Below are 24,785 nucleotides of genomic sequence, written 5' to 3'. Positions count from 1 at the left end.
GTGCAGGTTAGGTGGATTGGCCATGCTAAATCGCCCTTAGTGTCCAAAAAAACAGGTTTGAGGGATACGGGGGCAGGGTGGAAGTGAGGGCTTAAGTGGGTTGGTGCAGACTCGATGGGCCGAATGGCCTCCTTCTGCACTGTATGTTCTATATCTATGTTCTATGTTCATGGGAGGATAAAGATCAGCACCCAATGAAAGCAAATCGAAACAAGTGACAGATTATTTCATCTTGGCATCAGTCACTTAACGAAAAGCTACGTGGTCCTCATCTGGGCTATTTCATTTTGCAAACAAGTGAATAAATATTCACTCCTTTGTCTTCTGCAGGATCCAAACCAATATCAATTTGGTAAAACAAAGATTTTCTTTCGCGCGGGGCAAGTGGCATATTTGGAAAAGCTGCGAGCAGATAAACTTCGGACAGCGTCAGTCACTATCCAGAAGAATCTGCGTTGCTGGATTCAACGGAAAAAATTCCTCGAGATGAAACGAGCTGCTATTATCATTCAACAATACGTTCGTGGGCAGCGTACCATACGGTAATAACTCTTCTTCCAATGCTACAATTTATAACTGTGCTTTGAAATTACCAAACAATCTGATACCAAAGCAGCTAAGTGCTAACTTTTGATTGGTGAGGAACTGTCAATCAGAGCAAGAGTGTTTTATCAACATTGTGGTTAGTATCAAAGCAGGTTACTTGGGATACATTCAAGCGTGAAGGAAAATATAGATCAACAATCCACCAAACACTCACCTTTGGAGTCATAAAACTGTTGGTCACTGGCTAATGCAATTGCTATGTGAAATTGAATGGATGATTTGCATTTCAAAGGCTGTCAAGGGATTTGAACCCCTTTGAAGTGTACTTGGCTTTCGAGGAAGCCTCTGACACATGTAACAGCTGCTGCTTTAAGCACTTTGTCTGAGGCAGCAGATGTTAGGGAAGGGTAAGTGAAAATGCAGTGACCTTTCACTCTACTGCCTAGATTGCTCTTCAACTTTTGGGCGGGAGTGACTGATGGTTATCTGTGGTGGGGTTCTCTGTGGGTGGATCTGGTGGGGGGGGGGGCTGAGCATCCTCATGTGTGCGTGCCGTAGTTGGGGGGGGGTGACCCGTTATTCTTGTGGTGGGGGGTAAGATGACCCTACTTCTCAGCAGAGGGGGTGGGGTTAGGATTTGTGCTGTTGGGGGGAGGGGGCCCTCTGCTGTAACTCTGTATCCAGTCGCCTGCTCAAAATGGCGGCCCAGTACTGGGATTGCAATGGAATTTAGCGGACTCCCCTCCGTGGCAAAGGAGAGGGAATCGCACCTGGGCACCACTCGTCGCGCTAGCGGAGACCAGCAGTGAGTCTCTGCTGGTGGGAGCACTTCATCTCCAAAAAGGAGAATCCAGCCCATAGTCACTGTTGTTTTGTTGGCAAATGCTGCCATCACCTGGAATACTCCACCATCCAGCAATGAGATAAATAACAAGATTATGTGCATTTAATGGTGTTAGATACATAGATACATAGAAGATAGGAGCAAGAGGAGGCTTTTCGGCCCTTCGAGCCTGCTCTGCCATGCGCCACGATCATGGCTGATCATCCAACACAATAGCCTAATCCTGCTTTCTCCCCATAACCTTTGATCCCATTCACCCCAAGTGGAGGAATGAATGTTAATCGATACACTAAATAGGACAGTTTGTAGCACAGTGGGTAGCATCCTTACCTCTGGCCCAGGAGCTGGGTTCAAGTCCAAAGCCAGGGCTTATTGGCCACGGGAAAAGTGTTCATAACGTGGTTCAAAGGGCTGATAATCAGCTCGGGAATCTTTCCACCACATCCCAGCACTATTCCTCAGAGGGAACAAAAGGTCTGTGAACATCCATTTAAAGAAAAACATACACTAAATAAATCCTTGCTTTAGTTTGAATTGGGGTCTTAGTTCCACAACTCCTGAAACACAGACATTTCGACAAGGCAAAAACTTCTCTGTGACTGCACTGGAATGTCATCCTTGGGTTTTGGAGTGGCGTTTGTACCTCCAACTTCTTCATTCAGTACTGAGATCCTGAGCGCTGAACCAAGTCGACACAGTCAACTAAGACCGGGATTGTCCGTTGCGAGCCCGCCTCACTACCGCTGCCAGCAGGGACGGAGAATTGGCGCTCAGCCAAATCTCCATTCACTGCAGCGGGTATAGAGAACCCCACCAACGTGAAGGAACAGAGAATCTCTTCATGAATCTGATTATTACCTGCTTACCCAATCGCATTGTACAATGTTGTCATTTGTCAAGCCGCGTGATTTGATTTGATAGCATGCCGTCCATGGCGTTCCCTCTGAACATACTGTCGCCAAACAGCCGAGGAAACAGTAAGAAAGTGATTATTTCAGAACAACAATTTGGCGAGCATCCCAGAGCAATAATATATCTATGGATTGAGATTGAGATGGTGTTAGTATACTATGATGCCATTCCCATCACTCAAAGTATGAAACGGTTAACTTACTGCTGGTTTCTTATGGCTAATCATTGTAATTTTAGTAATAGCATAGTAGATTTAGCTGTTCCTTGAAATGCTATTTTATTTCTTTATCTAAAATCTGCTGAATCGAGCAATTTATGTACTCAAATTTCACGCATAACCAGGTTGAATGTAATCTTGCAGCTGAATTGACATTTTAGGATAGGAACATCAAATTTTTATTAATATCTTCTGAAGCTTTCAGGGCCATTAATTCTATTCCTGGAGCCCAATCCTCCATCGGCGTCTGTGATTCTAGTTCAGATTACCAACCACTGGAATATCTCGCTGATGTGAATTAAATGTCCAGTGCTCCTAAAACATTATTTTTTTTTGTAGATTATTCAGTGACACTAAGAAATGTATTTAACCAGCAGTTTGATCATATCTCTTGGGCAGATTTTCAGTGGGGATAAAGTTGTGATTTTTCCATCGGCACGATGCAACAATCCTTTGACTTGGGCTTTAGACTGTTAATAATGTTCCATTTTCAGATATGACCTTTTTCCAGGTACCTTGTACCTATTTGTGATGCATAACAGATGAGGGATTCAGTAAAAGTTCACCCGCCCTCATTTTACATCATCATTAACCCTTTTAATGGTTCGGGAGTATGGGAACATGGGGAATGGGAGCAGGAGTAAGCCCATTCAGTTTTTTAAGTCTGCTCCATCATTCGATAACATCATGGTTGTTCTGGTTAGTCGCAATTCCACTTTCTTGACTGTTCCCAATAACCCTTGACTCCATTATCTATAAAAAGTTAGCCTTGAATAGCCTCCACTGTTTTCTGGGGTGGAGAACTCAACAGACTAATGAACCCCTGGGAAAATAATTATCCTCATCTCAGCCGTGACAGGGAGACCTCTTACTTTTAAACAGTGCCCCCTAATTCTAGTTTCCCCCACAAGGAGGAAACATCCTCACAATATCCTAATAAGTCAGCTTGGGATCTGGGCGGGATTCTCTGATCCTGAGGCTAAGTGTTGGCACCGTCGGAAACGCCGTTGCGTTTCTTGATGGCGTCAACACAGCCCCAGGATCAGCAATTCTGTCACCTACAGGGGGGCAGCAAGGCACTGGATCGGTTCATGCTGCTCCAGCTGCTGATCCGGCTGTGGAATGGGCGGCGGGGGATGCGCGCATGCGCAGTGGGTCCGGCGCGAACCCGCGCATGCGCAGTCCCACCGGCGCGATTTCCGCGCATGCGCGGTGTCTCCCTTGTCCGCACCGGCCCCGACCCAACATGGCGCAGTACAGGCGCCAGCGCGGAAGGACGGAGGCCCGGAGACAGCGACACCGGCCTGCCGATCGGTGGGTCCCGATCGCGGGTCAGGCCTCTTCGGAAGCCCCCCCCGGGGTCGGACCCCCTTTACCCCACACAGGCTGCCCCCCGACTCTTCAATGCTGGGGTCCCACCGGCTCAGAGCAGGTTAGAACGGGACACTTTTTTTTTTACGGCCGCTCGGACCATCCGGGCCAGAGAATCGGCTCCCAACCAGCGGCGCTCTGCGGAGAATCGCTTATCGATGTTGACCCGACACGGGGTCGGAATATCCCGCCCTATATGTTTCACTGAGGTTACCTCTTGTTCTTCTAAACTCCAGTGAATTCATCCTATTCAACCTCTCTGTTAAACCCTTCAACCCAAAATTTGAGTGAACTGCTTCTAAGACAGTCAAATGTTTATTACAATACGGCGACTGATACTGAACAATCATGGAATAAAAGATTTTTTGAAAATTTCTGAGACGACATAAAATTTCTGCGTACTTTCCCAAAGTAAGAAATCATCAAATGGATGTTATATGTTCAGTAGGTCTCACAAAGAGGTGCTGAATCTTGTATGGTTGGACACAAGTGACTATTGATTATACATAACTGGCTATACGAGGTATAGCCCAAGCTATGAGCTCACTCAGTGCTTGCTTCTACCCAGGTCCCTGTCCAGTCCACAACTGACTCACATCTCCAGTCATGTGTCTCTTTCCATCTCACCGTGGACACTACTGTTTCTCAGTCCCTCATTAACTCTTGCTGTGCCAGAGACCCTTGGCAATGGAGGCGAAAAAACGATTCTTCTTTGCGACATTAAAAAAATTTCCATTAGCTAAATGGACTGATTTCTTAAGTTAGACTTAGTTGCTCCTTAATTGAGGGATCACTTCATCTGGAAATATAGATTGCCTCACATGGAGCTGCATCAAGTGCTCTCTCATGGATATTGGGAAAAGAAAACAATCGTATTTTGTTGCTTGTGGAAAAACTGCAGGAGGAGGTAGTTTTATCACCACGCCTTTTATCTGATGGACAAAATGCATTACTCATCTTGCATGCTATTCAGAATAATTACACATGTTTAAAATGTAACTAACATCTCTGCTTTTCATTGAAGACATGTATTGAACGCTATGGCTCTCAAGCAAGCCTGGGCTGCGATTATTATCCAGAAACACTGGCGAAGGGTTTTGGTGTGCCGTCTGTACCAGCTCATTCTGGTGGCCACCATTACAATTCAATCTCACGCCCGTGGCTGGCGAGCAAGAAGCCAATATAAAAAGGTAAGTTTTAAATCAAAAAAATCTGGTTATGTCAGCTCCGGGAGAAGAGACTAACTAGCCACTGTGACTGCCACAAAGTGGAAAAGACACTCTAGCTGCAATCACAATAGAATCCACCAGCAGAACTAACAAAATAATAAAGGGGCAGTAAAGAGTGATTAGATGACTAAAGGGAGAAAATGTATAACTGCAGACAAAAAGCACAGAAGTGAATTATTTCATGAGGTGAGCAGCCAGCAGAGAAGAGAACTGTTCAAGTTGATAATGGGGCAAGAGTGGGTGGTGCGGTGGCACAGTGGTTAGCACTGCTACCTCTCAGTGCCAGGTCCTGGGGTTCAATTCCGGCCTCGAGTGACTGCCTGTGCGGAGTCTGCCCGTTCTCGTCGTGTCTGCGTGGGTTTCCTCCCGGTGCTCCGGTTTCCTCCCACAGTCCGAAGATGCCTGTTTTCCCATGGCAGAGGTGACTTAGCATTGGCCGCAGGGGGGGGGAGCTTCCAGTGCCACCGATGTCTACGGCGTTTTGAGTAGTTCACTCATCCCATTGCTGGGAACCCGCCGCGGAGCGTCATCTTTGGCGGGAAAGGAAAATCCCACTGGTTGGAAGGGTTGGAAAATCAGGCCCAGTGAACAGATTTTTCACGTATAGCTACCATGGTTAGGTAGGCAATTGCAGCAGTTTATGTTTGAAAAAAGATAGTATTCAACAAGGTAGGAATGATGTTTAGACATAAGACATGGGAGCAGAGGTAGGCCATTCAGTCCATCGAGTCTGCTCTGCCAATGAGATCAATGAGATCCTGACTGACTTAATGTGATAAACCTCAACTCCACTTTCCCGCTTTATCCCCATAATCCCTGATTCCCTTATTGATCAAAAATCTACCTCCGCCTTGAACATACTTGTCCACCCAGCCGCTACAGCCCCCTGCGGTAAAGAATTCCACAGATTCACTACCCTCTGGGAGAAGAAATTACTTCTCTTCTCCATCTTAACTGGGTGATCCCTTACTCTGAGATTATGCCCTCTGATCCTCGACGCTCCCTCAAGGGGAAACAACTAAATAAACAATTATTTAATGATTTAGTTCAAGAAATCAACTGAATACGTTGGGCTGGATTGTCTGCTGTCGGGATTCTCCGTTTCGCTGGCAGCACGGGGATTTCCCGACGACGTGGGGCTGCCCACAATGGGAATCATTGGCCGGCTGGCGAGATGGAGAATGCCGGGGGTGCACCACACCATAAATCTGGTGCAACGGGGCGGAGAATCCTGCCCGTTATTTTTCTGCAATTATTGGCAGCCAAAATCTTAAATCCTGCAGGACATTTATCTTTTGTTTGTTGAATATTTCTTACAGATGCTGAAAGATCAGAAAGCATTAGTAATTCAGAAACATGTCCGTGCCTGGTTGGTAAGGCGCAGATATCAAAGCATCCGGCGGTTTGTTTTGAACATCCAGCTATCCTTTCGTGTCAAACAGCTCCACAAGAAACTGGACGAGCAGGTGGGATCCGATCGTCACCTCTTGCAAAATAAGCACACATTCTTATAACACATTTCCAATCAGCTTAAAATTCTCAAAGTTAATACAAAAGGGCTTAAATCATAATACTTGCCATCACTCTGGGAAATCCCCACAGCTCTTCAAAATATGTTGCTAACTAAATGTAGAAGGAAATTCCGAGGTAATGTAAGGCTTGGCTTTCTCATTTGGCAATGTTTAGAAAAACGTAGCAAACTTAAGAAAACTTTAGCAGGCAATGTAAATAGATTTCTGATAAAACTCCTGAAAATTGTGTCCTGATTCCTGTAGAAAGAGCATGTTCTATGAAACTCATTAGAAATTAATCTTGGAGCAGCACGGTGGTGCAGTGGTTAGCACAGCTGCCTCACAGCGCCAAGGATCCGTGTTGATCCTGGACCCGTGTCACTGTCCATGAGGAGTTTGCACATTCTCCCCGTGTTTACATGGGTCTCGCCCCCACACCCAAAAAGGTGGGCAGGGCAGGTGAATTGGCCACGCTAAAATTGCCCCTTAATTGGGAAAATAAAATTGGGTGCTCTAAATTTATTTTTAAAAGTTTGAGGTGGTGCATTCTGGTACGTGGAATAAGGAGGGGTGGGATTCTCCAGCCCCACCCCCTCCGCAGGATCTTCAGGTTCTGCCGCAGCCAATGGACATTCGGCTGGCTTGTCACGTGCACCGTGGCGGGAACTGCCACGCCAGGGGCAAAAAACCACGGCCGAGATCTCTGTTCCTTGGAAATCAAGGGTCTACCCGAGGTTCACGTGTAACGTTAGCTGGGGTCCAAATCCACAAATCATTAAACATAGCAAAGAAGATTAGCAAAGACATCAAATTATTATGAGCAGAGGTACTTTCCAACTAGTGAATTGGGTTTAATCACACTACCTGGGAAGTGTTTCGAATACAATGGGCGGAATCTTGTGCCCTCCCAGTGGCATGTTTGGTGGGAAGCATTTAATATGACAGGGGAGTGTATACGCCCCGAATTGGGATGATGCTGGCTTCATGAGGCGATTGTTGAGCCGCATCCCGGACCTGGAGGCAGGGGGCCTGATCATGGGGGGAGATTTTAACACAGTGCTGGATCCCACACTGGACCGGTCCAGTTCAAGGACGGGTAGGAGACCGGCGGCGGCCAAAGTGCTGAGGGGATACATGGACCAGATGGGAGGGGTGGATCCCTGGAGGTTTGGGAGGCCGAGAGCGCGGGAGTATTAATTTTTCTCTCACGTCCATAGGGTTTATTCCCGGATAGACTTTTTTGTCCTGAGCAGGGGATTGATCCCGAGGGTGCAGGATGCCGAGTATTCGGCCATAGCGATTTCGGACCATGCCCCGCACTGGGTTGATCTGGAGATGGGGGAGGCACGGGACCAGCGCCCGCTCTGGCGCCTGGATGTGGGGATGCTGGCGGAGGAGGAGGTGTGTAAGAGGGTTCGGAGAAGCATTGAGGGGTATCTGGATACCAACGATACGGGGGAGGTCCAGGTGGGGATGGTCTGGGAGGCTCTGAAAGCAGTGATCCGGGGGGAGCTGATCTCCATCCGGGCCCACAGTTAAAGGAGGGAGAGGGAGAGACTGGTGGGATAGCTTCTGGAGGTGGACAGGAGATATGCGGAGGCACCGGAGGAAGGGTTGCTGGGAGAACGGCGCAGGTTGCAGGCCAATTTTGACTTGTTGACCACCAGAAAGGCGGAGACACAGTGGAGGAGGGCGCAGGGCGCGGTATATGAGTATGGAGAGAAGGCGAGCAGGATGTTGGCGCATCAGCTCCGTAGGCGAGATGCGGCTAGGGAAATTGGGGGAGTGAAGGATGGGGGTGGAAATGTAGTGCAGAAGGGGACAGAAGTAAACGGGGTCTTTAGGGACTTTTACGAGGGATTGTACCGGTCGGAACCTCCGAGGGGGAGAGAGGGGATGGAGAGCTTCATGAACAGGCTATGTTTCCCAAGGGTTCAAGAGAGGCTGGTAGAGGGGCTGGGGGCGCCGATAGAGTTGGAGGAGCTAGTCAGGGGGATCGGGCAAATGCAGTCAGGTAAGGCCCCGGGGCTGGACGGGTTCCCGGCAGAATTTTACAAAAAATATGTGGACCTGGTGGGTCCCCTGCTGGTGCGAACTTTCAATGAGGCGTGGGAGGGGGGGCTTTGCCCCCCGACGATGTCGCGGGCATTGATCTCTTTGATCCTAAAACGGGATAAGGACCCCTTGCAGTGCGGATCATATAGGCCTATCTCGCTCCTTAACATAGACGCTAAGTTGCTGGCGAAGATCCTGGCTACCAGGATAGAGGATTGTGTGCCAGAGGTAATTCATGAAGATCAGACAGGATTTGTCAAGGGGCGGCAGCTCAACACGAATGTGCAGAGACTGCTCAATGTTATCATGATGCCGGCAGTGGAGGGGGAGGCGGAGATAGTGGTGGCGCTGGACGCAGAGAAAGAGTTTGATAGAGTTGAGTGGGGGTACCTGTGGGAGGTGCTGGAGAGGTTTGGATTTGGGGAGGGATTCATCAAATGGGTGAGGCTGCTTTACGCGGCGCCGATGGTGAATGTAGTCACAAATGGAAGGAGATCGGAGTATTTTAGGCTTTATCGTGGGACCAGGCAGGGGTGTCCCCTGTCCCCCCTGCTCTTTGCACTGGCAATTGAACCGCTGGCCATGGCGTTGAGGGAGTCAGGGAGATGGAGGGGTCTGGTGCGGGGTGGGAAGGAGTACCGGGTATCGCTGTATGCAGACAACCTGCTGTTATATGTGGCAGACCCAGAGGGGGGAATGCCGGGGGTGATGGAGCTGTTAGCGGAATTTGGGGGCTTCTCGGGCTATAAGCTGAACTTAGGAAAGAGCGAGGTATTTGTAGTGCACCTGGGAGATCAGGAGGAGGGAATTGGGAGGCTCCCCTTCAGGAGGGCAGTGAAGAGTTTCAGGTACCTGGGGGTGCAGGTGGCCAGGAGTTGGGGGGCTCTTCATAAGCTTAACTTCACCAGACTAGTGGAACAGATGGAGGAGGGATTTAAAAGGTGGGACATGGTGCCGCTATCGCTGGCGGGCAGAGTGCAATCCGTCAAAATGACGGTTCTCCCGAGGTTCTTGTTTCTCTTCCAGTGCTTGCCCATCTTTATCCCTAGGGCCTTTAAAAGGATGACCAGCAGCATCATGGGATTTGTTTGGGCGCATGGCACCCCGAGGGTGAAGAGGGTCTTCTTGGAGCGGAGTAGAGATGGGGGGGGCTGGCGTTGCCCAACCTCTCGGGGTACTACTGGGCGTCCAACGTGTCGATGTTGCGTAAGTGGGTGATGGAGGGGGAGGGGGCAGCATGGAAACGGATGGAGAGAGCGTCCTGTGGGGATACAAGCCTGGGGGCCCTGGTAACGGCGCCGTGGCCACTCCCTCCCATGAGGTAAACCACGAGTCCGGTGATGGCGGCTACCCTCAAGATTTGGGGGCAGTGGAGGCGACATAGGGGAGAAGTGGGGGGCTCGATGGAGGCTCCGTTAGGGGGGAACCATAGGTTCGTCCCGGGGAACATTGATGGGGGATTTCAGGGTTGGCACAGAGCGAGCATCAGACAGCTGAGGGACCTGTTTATCGACGGAAGGTTTGCGAGCCTGGGGGAGTTGGAGGAGAAATTTGGGCTCCCGCCGGGAAACATGTTTAGATATCTGCAGGTAAAGGCATTTGCTAGACGGCAGGTGGAGGGATTCCCTGCGCTCCCCGCGAGGGGGGTGAGTGACCGGGTGCTCTCGGGGGTCTGGGTCGGGGAGGGGAAGATATCCGATATCTACAAGCTTATGCAGGAGGTGGAAGAGGCGTCAGTAGAGGAGCTGAAAACGAAGTGGGAGGGGGAACTGGGGGAACAGATCGAAGACGGGACATGGGCTGATGCCCTGGAGAGGGTAAATTCTTCCTCCTCGTGTGCGCGGCTTAGCCTCATCCAATTCAAGGTGCTGCATAGGGCCCACATGACTGGGACGAGGATGAGTAGGTTCTTTGTGGGTGAAGATAGGTGTGTTAGGTGCTCGGGGAGTCCAGCGAACCATGCCCATATGTTCTGGGCATGCCCGGCGCTGGAGGAGTTCTGGAAGGGGGTGGCGAGGACAGTGTCGAGGGTGGTGGGATCCAGGGCCAAGCCAGGATGGGGACTCGCGATCTTTGGGGTTGGGGTAGAGCCGGGAGTGCAGGAGGCGAAAGAGGCCGGTGTGCTGGCCTTTGCGTCCCTAGTAGCCCGGCGAAGGATTTTGCTACAATGGAAGGACGCGAGGCCCCCAAGCGTGGAGACCTGGATCAATGACATGGCGGGATTCATTAAGCTTGAGAAGGTTAAATTCGCCCTGAGAGGATCGGTGCAAGGGTTCTTTAAGGGGTGGGTGGGGTGGGGGGGGGGGTGGGGGTGGGGGGGGGGGGGGGGGGGGGGGGGGTTGGGGGGGGGCGACGTTGATTATGCTGGCTTATTTTATTTAAATTTGATTTATTTAATTTTAATTTATCGTTAAGTTCTCTTGTTGGGGGGGGGTGGGGGGAGTGTGATACATGTGATGTTACGGTATGGGGGGAATTGTGGGTGTTATGGGGCTGTTAGTTGCATATTACTGCTTGTTGCTATACTTGTTGTTATGTTTTTATATTTTGTGTAAAAAATTCCAATAAAAATTATTTTTTTTTAAAAATATGGCAGGGTGGGACTCCATCCTCTTCCTGCCTCCACCTTTATTTGGTCCGTGGCTACCAATTAAAGCAAATGACCACATCAGACCATGATAAGCAAACCCTTGCGTGTGTGCTTGCAGGTTCCCAGGGGTGGGGGGAGATGGTGGGGGTCCCTTGCTCAAAGCTCTCCAAACTTTGATTGAGGGAACCAGGATCAGGAAGGAGAGGACCTGCTGAGAACTCTGTCCCTCCGAGACCCCCGTTGCCTGCACAAAATTCTTCCCAATATTTCTAACACTATATCAATTTGATTCTTCCTTGTCTTGCATAATGGGCTGAATTTACTGATGATTCTTTTCAACCTACTCAAAATGTACAAGACAGGGAGAGTGATTTCTGACTCTATCTGATCTGTATCTGCATTCCTAAACCAGAGCAAAGAAAACAAGGGGCTGCTGGAACGTTTGACACACTTATCCACTATTCACTCTGCTGATGTCAGCAAATATCAGAAACTTGATGAAGAGTTTCAGAAAACAGTGACGCAAAGGAAAATCATCGAGGAGCAAGTCAAGAAATCCAAGGGGCAAACTGAGCAGGTATTTCTGTTTATAGAACACCAAATCCAATTACTAATGTGAACATTTATGAGGGAAAGCAAGAGGGAGAATTAGACCTAATATGTTCTACGAGAATATTCACCAATCTACTTTACTCAATCCTCCATTTGCAATTCACACAGACATTGTCAGAGTTTAGAAAGCAAACGTTATCATTGCAAGCACAAAACCAGAAGCTGGAGAAACAACATCAGGAACAGACCCAGGAAATGAAAGGTGCGTTAGCAAATTTTCACGATTGCAATTTAGTTCGCTGTTTGGTGAAGAACAACTTGTTTAAAAGACTGAACAGAATAAACTGTCAGACGAACCAATACAGACACTTGGAAGGGCCACCTTCAGTGCTGTTTGGTTCTATGATTCAGGCATCAAGCTCAGGCATTTTATGCAATCTGTTACATTGGATATTCACCCTATTCATCGAAGTAGATAGTATGAGCCTTCTGATGATTTTGTATTATTTTTACGCAGTAGTTCAGCAAAAATATTGGTTAATGGTTCTCCATTCTCCCTCTCTAGAACTCCCCTCCCCTCCTCACTGGGGGGAAAAAGTTCCAATGAGCATCATCTGCTCTCAATTCACTCTGAGTCAAGTCCTGGTTTGGTCTTGAAGAGACCTGAATTTCTAACATTGACACAATCCATCTAACTATTTCATCTTTCCATTTTTCCTGAGGTCTCACTGTGTCCAAATAATCGCAGTTCCTCAAAGATAATCATAAAATCCACGGTGCAGAAGGAGGCCATTCGGTCCATTGGGTCTACACCGGTCCTTGAACTAGCACCCTACTTAAGCCCTCACTTTCACCCTCTCCCTGTGACCCAGTAACCCCCCCCTAAGCTTTGGATACTGCGGGCAATTTAGCATGGACAATCCACCTAACCTTCACATCTATGGACTGTTGGAGGAAACCGGAGCACCTGGCGGAAGCCCACACGGACACAGGGAGAACGTGCAAACTCAGCACAGACAGTGATCCAAGCCGGGTATCGAACCTGGGTCCCTGGTGCTGTGAAGCTACAGTGCTAACCACTGTGGTACCGTGCTGCCCATAACAAAGCAAAACTCTGAAATATTTTGTCTAGGCCCACATTGTCACTAATCAGTTCTAACCTGCTGTCCTTGAAGCCCATGTGTTCCTTGGTTATCACAGACTGTATAAATCCTTAACATTTCCAATTCCATTTGCAAGCAGGTAAGTAACAAAGGAGACAATCGCCTTGGCCTCAACTGCTCTTGCTAGGTAGGTATCAGTTGCGCATATCCACTACCAGAAGGAAAAGTTTCTTCTAACATCTTTTCTCATTGAGGTTTGCTGATTTTTAAACCTTTAAACAATATTATCGCAAGACAATAACTATAGTGTTGCACCTCTGAAAGTTGCTCCTGTCAGCGAATCAGATCTCAGGATTACTTCCAGACGCGCAAACTCCAGACGCGTGGGTTGCCTCCCGGTGCTCCGGTTTCCTCCAACAAGCCCCGAAAGACGTGCTTGTTAGGTGATTTGGACATTCTGAATTCTCCCTCTGTGTACCCGAACAGGCGCCAGAGTGTGGCGACTGAGGGATTATCACAATAACTTCTTGCAGTGTTAATGTAACAAGTGTTACTTGTGACAATAATAAAGATTATTAAAGGAGGTAGCACACAAAAAATTAATATTCGCGTGTTACAAATGCCTGGTTCACAGTGATTTTAGAGGTAATTATTAGTTCTAGGAAGATTAAAGTTTAACTGAAGAAACGCAATAACTGCAACTAAGGCAGCTTGAGGGCTATCACACCTCACAAGTTGGGGCCACGTTGACTTTAGGGATGAACAACTAAAAAGGTAAAGTTATAAAACAGCAGCTGTTTAGAGAATTGGAGACGGGGTGCCCACACACCTCACAAGGAAATGCAGCTCAGAGGGTTGTTTTGGTTCGGGAGTGAGAACAACAATTAATTTAAAGATAATGAGTGCCTTAGGAAAGCTGTATCATCATGGAGATGTGTGGAGCTACAGAAAGAGCTAGGGTTTCAATTAATCTGTGTGTTTGCTGAGGGAGGGAGTGTTCTGCAGGAGGGGAAAAGGTCATATCAAAAAGGGTGCTGCTGTTAGTAGGTTCCAGGTGGCAAAGGTATTGCTGTTAGCTGGTTCTGTGTGGTTGGGGCTCAGAAGAAGTCACAGGAGCCATTTGAATAGCTCTGTGCAGTTAGGACTGAGAAATAGTCCTCGGGAGCTGAGAAGGTGGCAGATGGTCAATGGTGCCATGCTGGAAAGGGTTGCATAAGATATAGGAGCAGACTTAGGCCATTTGGCCCATCGAGTTTGCTCCGCCATTAAATCACGGCTGATATTTTTCTCATCTCCATTCTCCTGCCTTCTCCCCGTAACCCCTGATCCCCTTATTGATCAAGAACCTATCGACCACTGTCTTAAAGACACTCAGTGACTTTGCCTCCACAATCTTCTGTGGCAAAGAGTTCCACAGATTCACCACCCTCTGGCTGAAAGAATTCCTCCTCATCGCAGTTTTAAAGGACTGGCCCTTTAGTCTGAGGCTGTGCCCTCTGGTTGTAGTTTCTCCTACTAATGGAAACACCTTCTCCACGTCCACTCTATCCAGGCCTCTCAGTATTTTGCAAGTTTCAATAAGACCCCCCCCTTCTAAACTCCAATGAGTACAGACCCAGAGTCCTCAATCACTCCTCATATGACAAGTACTTCATTCCAGGGATCATTCTTGTGAACCTCCTCTGGACCCTCTCCAAGGCCAGCACATCCTGCCTTAGAAACGGGGCACAAAACTGCTCACAATACTCCAAGTGGGGTCTAGCCAGTGCCTCATACAGCCTCAGCAGTCCATCCCTGCTCTCGCATTATAACCCTCTCGACATGAATGCTAACATTGCATTTGCCTTCTTAATTGCCAGCTGAACCTACATGTTAACCTCAAGAGAATCTGAAACTAGGACTAGTAAGTCGCTTTTGTGTTTCAGATTTCTGAGCATTTTCTCATTTGGGAAATAGTCTATCCCTCTATTCTTCTTACTAAAGTGCATAACCTCACACTTTTCCACATTGTATTCCATCTGCCACTCCTTTGCCAACTCACTGCTCATTGATGCTCAGTTTGAGTTCTGCCAAAGTCGCTCAGCTCCTGACCTCATTATAGCCTTGTTTCAAAACATGGGCAAAAGAACTGAACTCCAGAGGTGAGGTGAGAGTGACTGCCCTTGACATCAAGGCAGCATTTAACCAAATGTGGTATCAAAGATCCCGAGCAAAACTGGAGTCAATGGGAGAGAGGGGGAAAATTCTCCACTGGTTGGAATCATACCTAGCACAAAGGGAGATGGTTGTGGTGGTTGGAGATCAGTCAGAGTTCCTCAGGGTAGTGTCCTAGGCCCAACCGTCTTCAGCTGCTTCATCAATGACCTCCCTTCCAACATAAGGTCAGATGTGGGGATGTTCGCTGATGATTGCACCAGTCATGACTCCTTAGACACTGAAGCAGTCCATGTACAAAAGAAACAAGACCTGGACAATATCCAGGCTTAGACTGACAAAGGCCAAGTTACATGCGCATCATAGAAGTGGCAGGCAATGACCATCTCCAATAAGAGAGCATCAAACCGTCACCCCTTGACATTCAATGGTATTACCATCACTGAATCCCCCACTCTCAACATCCTGGAGGTTACGATTGACCGCAAACTAAACTGGACTAGCCATATAAATACTGTGTCAACAAGAGAAAATCAGTGGCTAGTAATCCTGTGGAAAATAACTCATCTCCTGACTCCCCAAAGCCTGTCCACCAAGGCACAAGTCAGGATTGTAATGGAATACTCCCCACTTGCCTGGATGAGTGCAGCTCCAAAAACACTCAAGAAGCTCAACATCATCCAGGACAAAGCAACCTGTATGATTGGAACCCCTTCGACAAACGTTCACTCCCTCCACCACCAACGCACAGTAGTAGCCGTGTGTACCATCTACAAGATGCACTACAGGAACTCACCAAAGTTCCTTAGGCAGCGCCTTCCAAACCCAGGACCACCACTATCTGGAAGGACAAGGGAAGCAGATACATGAGAAGACCACTATTTGTTGCAAGTTCCCCTCCCAAGTCACTCACCATCCTGACTTGAAATATATCTCTGTTCCTTCACTGTCGCTCTGTCAACATTCTGGAACTCCCTCCCTAATAACACAGTGAATGCACCTACACCACATGGACTGCAGCGGTTCAAGAAGGCAGCTCACCACCCTCTTCAAGGGCAATTAGGGATGGGCACAAATGCTGACCTCGCCAGCAAAGCCCACAGGACTAAATAGGGAAATTCAGCATGGCTTTATAAAGGGAAAGTCATGTCTCACAAATTTGATTGAGTTTTTGAAGAGTAACCAAGAAGGTGGATGAGAGCAGTGCTGTCGATGTTGTCTACATGGACTTTAGCAAGGCCTTTGACAAGGTACCGCATGGTAGATTGTTACAAAAGGTTGAATCTTATGGAATCCAGGGAGAGGTAGCCAATTGGATACAGAATTGGCCTATCGACCGAAGCCAAACGGTAGTTGTGGAGGCTGTTTTTCAAACTGGAGGCCTGTGACCAGCAGTGTGCCTCAGGGATCGGTGCTGAGTCCATTGTTATTTGTGATATGTATAAATGATTTGGATGAGAATGTAGGAGGCATGGTTAGTAAGTTCGCAGATGACACCAAGATTGGTGGCATAGTGGATCGTGAAGAATGTTTTATAAGATTGCAACAGGATCTTGACCAATTGGGCCAGTGGGCTGATGAATGGCAGATGGAGTTTAATTTGGATAAATGTGAGGTGACGCATTTTGTAGATCAAATCAGGGCAGGACCTACACAGTTAATGGTAGGGAGTTGGGGAGAGTTACAGAACAAAGAGATATAGGAATACAGGTTCATAACCCCTTGAAGGTGGAGTCGCAGGTGGACAGGGTGATGAAGAAAGCATTCAGCAAGCTCGGTTTTATTGGTCAGAATATTGAATACAGGAGTTGGGACTCTTGTTGAAGTTGTACAAAATATTGGTAAGACCGCACATGGGAATACTGTGTTCAGTTCTGGTCACCCTATTCCATGTGCGGATAGGCTGGGACTTTTTTCCCTGGAGCATAGAAGGCTTAGGGGTGATCTTTTAGAGGTCTATAAAATAATGAGGAGCATCGATAAGGTAGATAATCAAGATCTTTTCTCAAAGGTAGAGGAGTCTAAAACTAGAGGGCATAGGTTTAAGGTGAGAGGGGAGAGATGCAAAAGAGATCAGGGGGGAAATGTTTTCACAGAGGGTGGTGAGCATCTGGAACGAGCTGCCAGAGGCAGTGGTAGAGGCGGGTACAATTTTGTCCTTTAAAAAGCATGATGTGGAGATGCCGGTGTTGGACTGGGGTGAGCACAGTAAGAAGTCTTACAACACCAGGTTAAAGTCCAACAGGTTTGTTTCAAACACGAGCTTTCAGAGCACTGCTCCTTCCTCAGGTGACTGGAGAGGTATGTTCCAGAAACATTTACATAGACAAAGTCAGAGATGCCAGACAATGCTTGGAATGCGAGCATCTGAACATCGCATCTGAACCATTGCATCCTCTGCCAATGCTGCAGTCCCCCCTTGCTGCCCAGTTTTACGCCTAGATTATGAACTCAAGTCCTGGAGCGGGAGCGTTGTAAACAGCCAAATTCCTCGTGCAGGTACAGGATAATAAAGAAAACGGAAATGTTTCTTTTGTGCCTTTGCTTGGCTTCAAAGCTATTAATATTGGATTATGAAATCAATGATTAGAACTGCACTGAGATAGAAACTTGCTGCAGAGATCTATGGCCTGATTGTATATTGGCATGAACCTTTGTTCCATTGTGTTTGTTCACAGGAAAAATGGATGAAATCACACAGAAGCACCTTGGTGATTTAGAAAGAGAAGAACGGCAAAGGAGGTACAAACATGTTTCAGAGTTTTGCTCCATTTTCTCAATAACATTTAGGTTTTCTTCAGCATCAAAGTAGATGCACCATTGAAAATATAATCTGACCAAGGACCACAGAAGATAATAAAAGCAAAATACTCTGAAATGAAAACAGAAAATGCCAGAAGACCTCAGCAGGTCTGGCAGCATCTGCAGAGAGAGAAAATAGAGTTAACGAGCGCGATTTACCAACGCGATCTCACCCACCCTGGGCAAGAACCTGATCAGCGCTAATGGCCTCCTCAGCGAGGCTTCGACCAGGCGCCGTTTAGTATTGGTGCACACAAACATGGACCAGGCGTAACATCACCTGGTTGGTTCTCCCAGGCCTTTGGAGACCTCTGAGTGGTCAGGGACAGGGCAGAGTGGCATCCTGGCTCTCCCTCTGGCATCCGGGCACCTTGGCACTGCCTCCCTGGCACTGCCAGGGTTCCTGGCTGGAGCTGGCAGGCTGGTAGTGCTGGGGTGCCAGGGTGGCTCGGCCAAGGGTCGGGGCCTTTGGGGGGGGCCATGCCCATGAAAGGGGAATGAGGGCCATTACCCCTAGCTGGGATTCCCGCTGGCCCGTTGAATCGGGCGTTTGACCCAAAACGGGATTCTCGCCGGGCGTCAAATCCACCACAGGTATCCAAGCCTGCTCCGGCTGGTGAGATCAGCTTCTAGCCCAGAAACGGCGAGAACCTGATCGGAACTCATAGCTCATAGGTATCCATTTCAATCTCATTAGCCAGATTGGCGTGGAATGCTGCAGCCTCCTGGAAGGCTCCCCCCCTCCAACCCCAGGTGGATGTCTCATCGGCACCCATCAGTACTGGTCCTTAAAAGTGGGGTGCTGGCACTGTGATCTCTGGGGGGGAGTAAGGGGTGTGTATTCTCTCCGCTCTTATCTCCAGGGTGCCGAGGGGAGTCCTTCAGGGGAGGTGGGGGTCAGGGGCGCTTGAGATGGGCTGGAGGGGCTCCGGTCAGGGGGCTTTCCTGGGATGAGGCTTGTGTGGCAAGTCTTTCCTCTGTAGCCTTGAAAATCTTTCCCAGCATCAAGTTCAAAAATCTGTCAGATGAAGGTGAAAGTCTTCCGTTTGATGTGTTGGAAACGTTTGAAATTATTTTTTCACATTCACTTTCATTCCCCTATTAACATTTTCAAGCCTCTGGGCTTGCTGAGAAGCCTAAAAGCTTTGAACTGCATTGTTTACATTCAATTTCACAGTCCAATACCTTTTATACGCTTCCTGATTAACAAGTCGAGGCTATTTCAAAGGAGCGCTGTTTGTTTGTTTTTATAGCTCTTTGCGGTCCATTAACTCTGACGTAATTTCTCTTTTGAGCAGGTGTTGTTCCAAACTGCAGGATGTTTCTGCTGGGGTTTCCTCTGATCTGAAAACTTCCGAGAAAGACCAGGTGCTCTGAGTGTTGCCCTTGGCACCGCCAACCTGGTGCTTCTCCCTGGTATCCTTTGCAGTGCCAGGTTGGCACTGCCAATGGGCGCAGCATGAAGTGGGGGACTGAGGGGGGGGGATCTGAAAGGGGTGTGGAACCTAAAGGGAGACCCTGAAGTGTGGGGGGTGACCTTTGCTGGACCTTTGGTTGCCACTCGCTTGAGAGATAGTGGAGGAGGGTCCTTGCCAGTGATTGGGGTGGGGGGGGGGGTGGGAATAGGGCTGCAATGGTGTTATTCTGAGATTGGGGCATCATTTAAAAATGGCACCCCGATCTCAGGATCCGGCCTCGCTGGCTTCTTCAAGGCCAGCGGTGTGAATTACCCCATAGCCCCAAAAATTTCTACGTGTGGGTGGGGTGGATTGCGATCTGGATTACGCTGATGCACCCGGCAGGAATCGCACCTCGTTTTGCCATCAGAGACCACACTTTGAGGGTTTGGGGGAGAATTCTGCCCGTTAACTCAGATTCTTTCCACAGATGCTGCCAGACTTGCTGAGTTTTTCCAAAATCTGTTTTTGTCAAGGACAGCACAATGTCAGGCTTGATTCAAGGATGTGCATTCATTGCACTATAATTTTAACATTTTGGCAGTGTAATACTGACTGCTATCTCACTCTTGAGAAATCTGAGCTGAATATAGCTGAGTACTGTTTGACTACAGAAATGTATTCAAGCATTTATATAGGAGACGGTAATATAGAGGTAATGTTACTGGTCTCGTAGTCCAGAGGCCTGGACTAACGCTCCAGACACGAGTTCATATCCTGCCAAGGCAATTGGGAATTTAGATTTAATACAGTAATAATGATCACGGACATACTGGATTGACATAAAACCCCCATCTGGTTCAGCGAACCCCTTCAGGATGGGAAATCTACCATCCAGCGCTGGTCAGACCCATATGTGATACCAGACCTACAGCCATGTGGTTGTCTCTTAACTCTGAAATGACCCAGCAAACTCATTGTTGGCAGCTCACCACTGTGGGAATTTGGGATGGACAATAAATGCTGTACTTGTCAGTCCTGTCTACCCACCCTAAGACTGTAAATCCTCGAACAAATTGTTGCATAGTCTGTGAAGGAAGCTGCCAACCACGCTTAAGCAATGCCTCTGATTCTCTCATTGATAGATACTGAATATAATATCATTGGAAAACTCAGGCCGTGAACTTTTGAAGTATTACAGTTTTCTTGCTATCTGGGGTAGGCTGGGTTTCGTTCACAGCTGACAGCAGCAAATCAGTTTCAGCCCCATTTTAGATTTTAATTTGGGAATGTTTTAAGCTATAGCAGGCGGCGTGACTCCTGGAAATTAATCTACTTACTATACTTTGCACTCTCATCTCACAGATGCCAGGCAATGATCATCTCCAACAAGAGAGAATCTAACCACTTCCCCTTGACATTCAATGGCATTACCATTGCTGGACCCCAGATTATCACGCTGGTTCATTTTTAAAGGGAGGTGTGACAAATGGAGGATTGTAGGATGCTAAACATTGGGACAACTTAAGGGTTAAAATGGTTATAGTTTGTCTGACTGCAGCGGCCATGTAAAAAGGGTTCTGTTGTGTGGGGCCTGGCAGCTTTTAGGAACCATAAGGTGAAATTGACCAGAGAAATTCCTCATTCAAACTCAGACCTAATCCCTGGATCCAGAACTATAACAACACCATACATTTATACAGCACCTTCAATGTAATGAAACATCCCAAAGTGCTTCCCAATTTGTCACTGAGCCGCATAAGGAGGTATTGGGTCCGATAATGGGAAACGTTGTTGAAGTTGTAAGTTTAAAGTAGCGTCTTAACCCCCTTAAGGAAGGAAGTGAGGTCAAAGGGCAGAGAGGTATCAGCTGGGTATTCCACTGCTTGGGGAGTGGGCAACCAAAGGCAGAGCCACCAATAGTGGAGCGGTTAATATCAAAGATGCACAAGAGGCCAGAACTAGAGGAGTGCAGATCTCTCTTGAGGGTTTTAGGGCTACAGAGGATGCCACAGAGATAGGGAGGGGGTGAAGCCATGGACGGATTTGAGAACAAGGAAATATCGGCCTGAAACAGCAGTCCAATAAACAAATAAAAAGTAATGACGTACGTAACTGTTTGCCAGCTTCAGCATTTGTAATGATCCCAGGTGAAATCCATAGCCAGTTTATTGTTGAGCGAATAATCTTTTCTGTCTTGTCAGGATTACTTTTCTTAATTCTGTGTGATTTGCCAGTTTTAAAAAATTATTTCGTGGGACATGGGCGTCGCTAGGCCACCATTTATTGACCATCCGTAGTTGCCTTTGAGAAGGTGGTGGAAAGCTGCCTCCTTGAATCGCTGCAGTCAATGTGGTGTAGGTACGCAGGGAGGTCCAGTGACAGTGAAGGTACGGCGATATAGTTCCAAATCAGGGTGATTGCTGCTTGGAGGGGAACCTGCGGGATGGCAATTTAGTCTAAGGGCAATTTATCATGGCCAATCCACCTAACCCGCACATCTTTGGACAGTGGGAGGAAACCGGAGCAACCGGAGGAAACCCACGCAAACACGGGGAGAACCTGTCATTGGTTGATGGAACTTTGCAGGTTGGTGGGAGTTTGCTGTGCGCAAATGGGCTGCTACATCACAACAACAATTCAAACGTTCTTCAGTGGCCGTTAAACACTGAGGGATCCGGTGGTTGTGAAGAATGCTCTGTAAATACAAAGCTGGTTTTCTTTACCTTTAATGCAGCTTTGATGCTGATCAGTATTTTTTCAACTATTGTCCTTTTCAGAAAATTGGAAAATAATTTTCAGAGCCAGAAAGAAAACTATGAAAATCAAATACAAGCGCTCATCGATGAAGTCAAGCATCTACAAAAGGAAAGAATCCAGCTGCAGGACCAGGTCCAGGAGGAATGCCTGGTAAATGAAGGTCTACGGAAGGATATGGCAGAACTGGCTAATGAAGCGCTGGTAAGTGTGACTAACATTTTGAAACAGCATAGCTCTAATTATATAATGGGATAGATTCAGAACAGATCCAACATCTTAACGGGGCATCCATGAGGCGCTGTGTGCCATCAGCAGTAGCAGACTTGTACTCAACTACCTTCTGTCACCCTCATGGCTCAGCATATCTCCCACTCTACCATTACCACCAAGCCAGGGGATCAACCGTGGTTCAATGAAGGATGCAAGAATGCATACCAGAATCAGCACCAGGCACACCTAAAAATAAGGTGTCAACACAGATCTACTTGCATGCCAAACAGCAGAAGGTGGATACAGCAGAAAGAGCTAAGCAATAATTTTTTTTAAAAATAAATTTAGATTAGCCAATTATTTTTTCCAATTAAGTGGCAATTTAGAACATAGAACATAGAACAGTACAGCACAGAACAGGCCCTTCGGCCCTCGATGTTGTGCCGTGCAATGATCACCCTACTCAAACCCATGTATCCATCCTATACCCGTAACCCAACAATCCCCCCATTAACCTTACACTACGGGCAATTTAGCATGGCCAATCCACCTAACCCACACATCTTTGGACTGTGGGAGGAAACCGGAGCACCCAGAGGAAACCCACGCACACATGGGGAGGACGTGCAGACTCCACACAGACAGTGACCCAGCCGGGAATCGAACCTGGGACCCTGGAGCTGTGAAGCATTTATGCTAACCACTATGCTACCGTGCTGCCCCATCCACCTAGCGTGGCCAATCCACCTACTCTGCACATTTTTTGGGTTGTGGGGGCGAAACCCACGCAGACACGGGGAGAACGTGCAAACTCCACACGGACAGTGACCCAGAGCCGGGATCGAACCTGGGACCTCAGCGCCGTGAGGTGGTTGTGCTAACCACTAGGCCACCGTGCTGCCCTAGATCCAGCATCTTAACGGGGCATCCATGAGGCGCTGTGTGCCATCAGCAGTAGCAGACTTGTACTCAACTACCTTCTGTCACCCTCATGGCTCAGCATATCTCCCACTCTACCATTACCACCAAGCCAGGGGATCAACCGTGGTTCAATGAAGGATGCAAGAATGCATACCAGAATCAGCACCAGGCACACCTAAAAATAAGGTGTCAACACAGATCTACTTGCATGCCAAACAGCAGAAGGTGGATACAGCAGAAAGAGATAAGCAATAATTTTTTTTTTTTATAAATTTAGATTAGCCAATTATTTTTTCCAATTAAGTGGCAATTTAGAACATAGAACATAGAACAGTACAGCACAGAACAGGCCCTTCGGCCCTCGATGTTGTGCCGTGCAATGATCACCCTACTCAAACCCACGTATCCACCCTATACCCGTAACCCAACAATCCCCCCATTAACCTTACACTACGGGCAATTTAGCATGGCCAATCCACCTAACCCGCACATCTTTGGACTGTGGGAGGAAACCCACGCACACACGGGGAGAACGTGCAGACTCCACACAGACAGTGACCCAGCCGGGAATCGAACCTGGGACCCTGGAGCTGTGAAGCATTTATGCTAACCACTATGCTACCGTGCTGCCCCATCCACCTAGCGTGGCCAATCCACCTACTCTGCACATTTTTTGGGTTGTGGGGGCGAAACCCACGCAGACACGGGGAGAACGTGCAAACTCCACACGGACAGTGACCCAGAGCCGGGATCGAACCTGGGACCTCAGCGCCGTGAGGCGGTTGTGCTAACCACTAGGCCACTGTGCTGCCCTAGAGCTAAGCAATAATAATAATAGTGTCACCAGTAGGCTTACATTAACACTGCAATGCAGTTACTGTGAAAATCCCCTAGTTGCCACACTCCGGCGTCTGTTCGAGTACACTGAGGGAGAACTCGGAATGTCTAATTCACTTTTCGGGACTTGTGGGAGGAAACCGGAGCACCCGGAGGAAACCCATGCAGACACGGGGAAAAAGTGTAGACTCTGCACAGACAGTGATCCAAACCAGGAATCGAACCTGGATCCCTGGCGCTGTGAAGCAACTGTGCTAACCATCCCATGACTAATGGATCAGACAATCTTGTCACATCCACTCATAAATTGTGGTGGGCAATAAAATAATTCACTGAAGGAGACTCCAGAAATCTTCTCAATCATGGGAGAGCCCAGCACACCTGTACAAAAGACAAGGCTGGACCAGTTACAACAATCTTCAGCCAGAAGTGCTGAGGTGAAATGAAAAAAAAATGAAATGAAAATCGCTTATTGTCACAAGTAGGCTTCAAATGAGGTTACTGTGAAAAGACTCTAGTCACCACATTCCGGCGCCTGTTCGGGGAGGCTGGTTCAGGAATTGAACCGTGCCGCTGGCCTGCCTTGGTTTGTTTTAAAAGCCAGCTCTTTAGCCCTGTGCTAAACCAGCCCTAGGTGATGATCCATCTCTGCCTCTACAACCTTTTCCTTTTTTTGATAATGTATTTTATTAGAAACATGTATCAAGGCAGATTACAGCCAATAAACAGCCCAGGAAACATACTTCCCAACAATCAACCATACAATCTGTACAG

At 47.9% G+C, this 24,785-nt stretch overlaps 1 protein-coding gene across 2 annotated transcripts in view; it reads left to right on the top strand.

Moving 5' to 3' along the window:
• myo5c (myosin VC) overlaps positions 1-24,785 on the top strand; it is a 135,464-nt gene that overhangs the window by 63,480 nt on the left and 47,199 nt on the right. For both annotated transcript variants that reach the window (XM_038813540.1, XM_038813539.1), the window contains exons 19-25: positions 331-542; positions 4,915-5,080; positions 6,439-6,585; positions 11,688-11,852; positions 11,996-12,089; positions 17,763-17,826; positions 22,064-22,244. In XM_038813540.1, the coding sequence (XP_038669468.1) occupies positions 331-542; positions 4,915-5,080; positions 6,439-6,585; positions 11,688-11,852; positions 11,996-12,089; positions 17,763-17,826; positions 22,064-22,244 (1,029 nt within the window). The remainder of the gene's footprint in view (positions 1-330; positions 543-4,914; positions 5,081-6,438; positions 6,586-11,687; positions 11,853-11,995; positions 12,090-17,762; positions 17,827-22,063; positions 22,245-24,785) is intronic.

This window comes from Scyliorhinus canicula, chromosome 12 (assembly GCF_902713615.1).
Source record: "Scyliorhinus canicula chromosome 12, sScyCan1.1, whole genome shotgun sequence".
NCBI lineage: Eukaryota > Metazoa > Chordata > Chondrichthyes > Carcharhiniformes > Scyliorhinidae > Scyliorhinus > Scyliorhinus canicula.
Note: the sequence above shows the minus strand (reverse complement) of the source record. Positions and strands in the feature narration are given on the sequence as shown.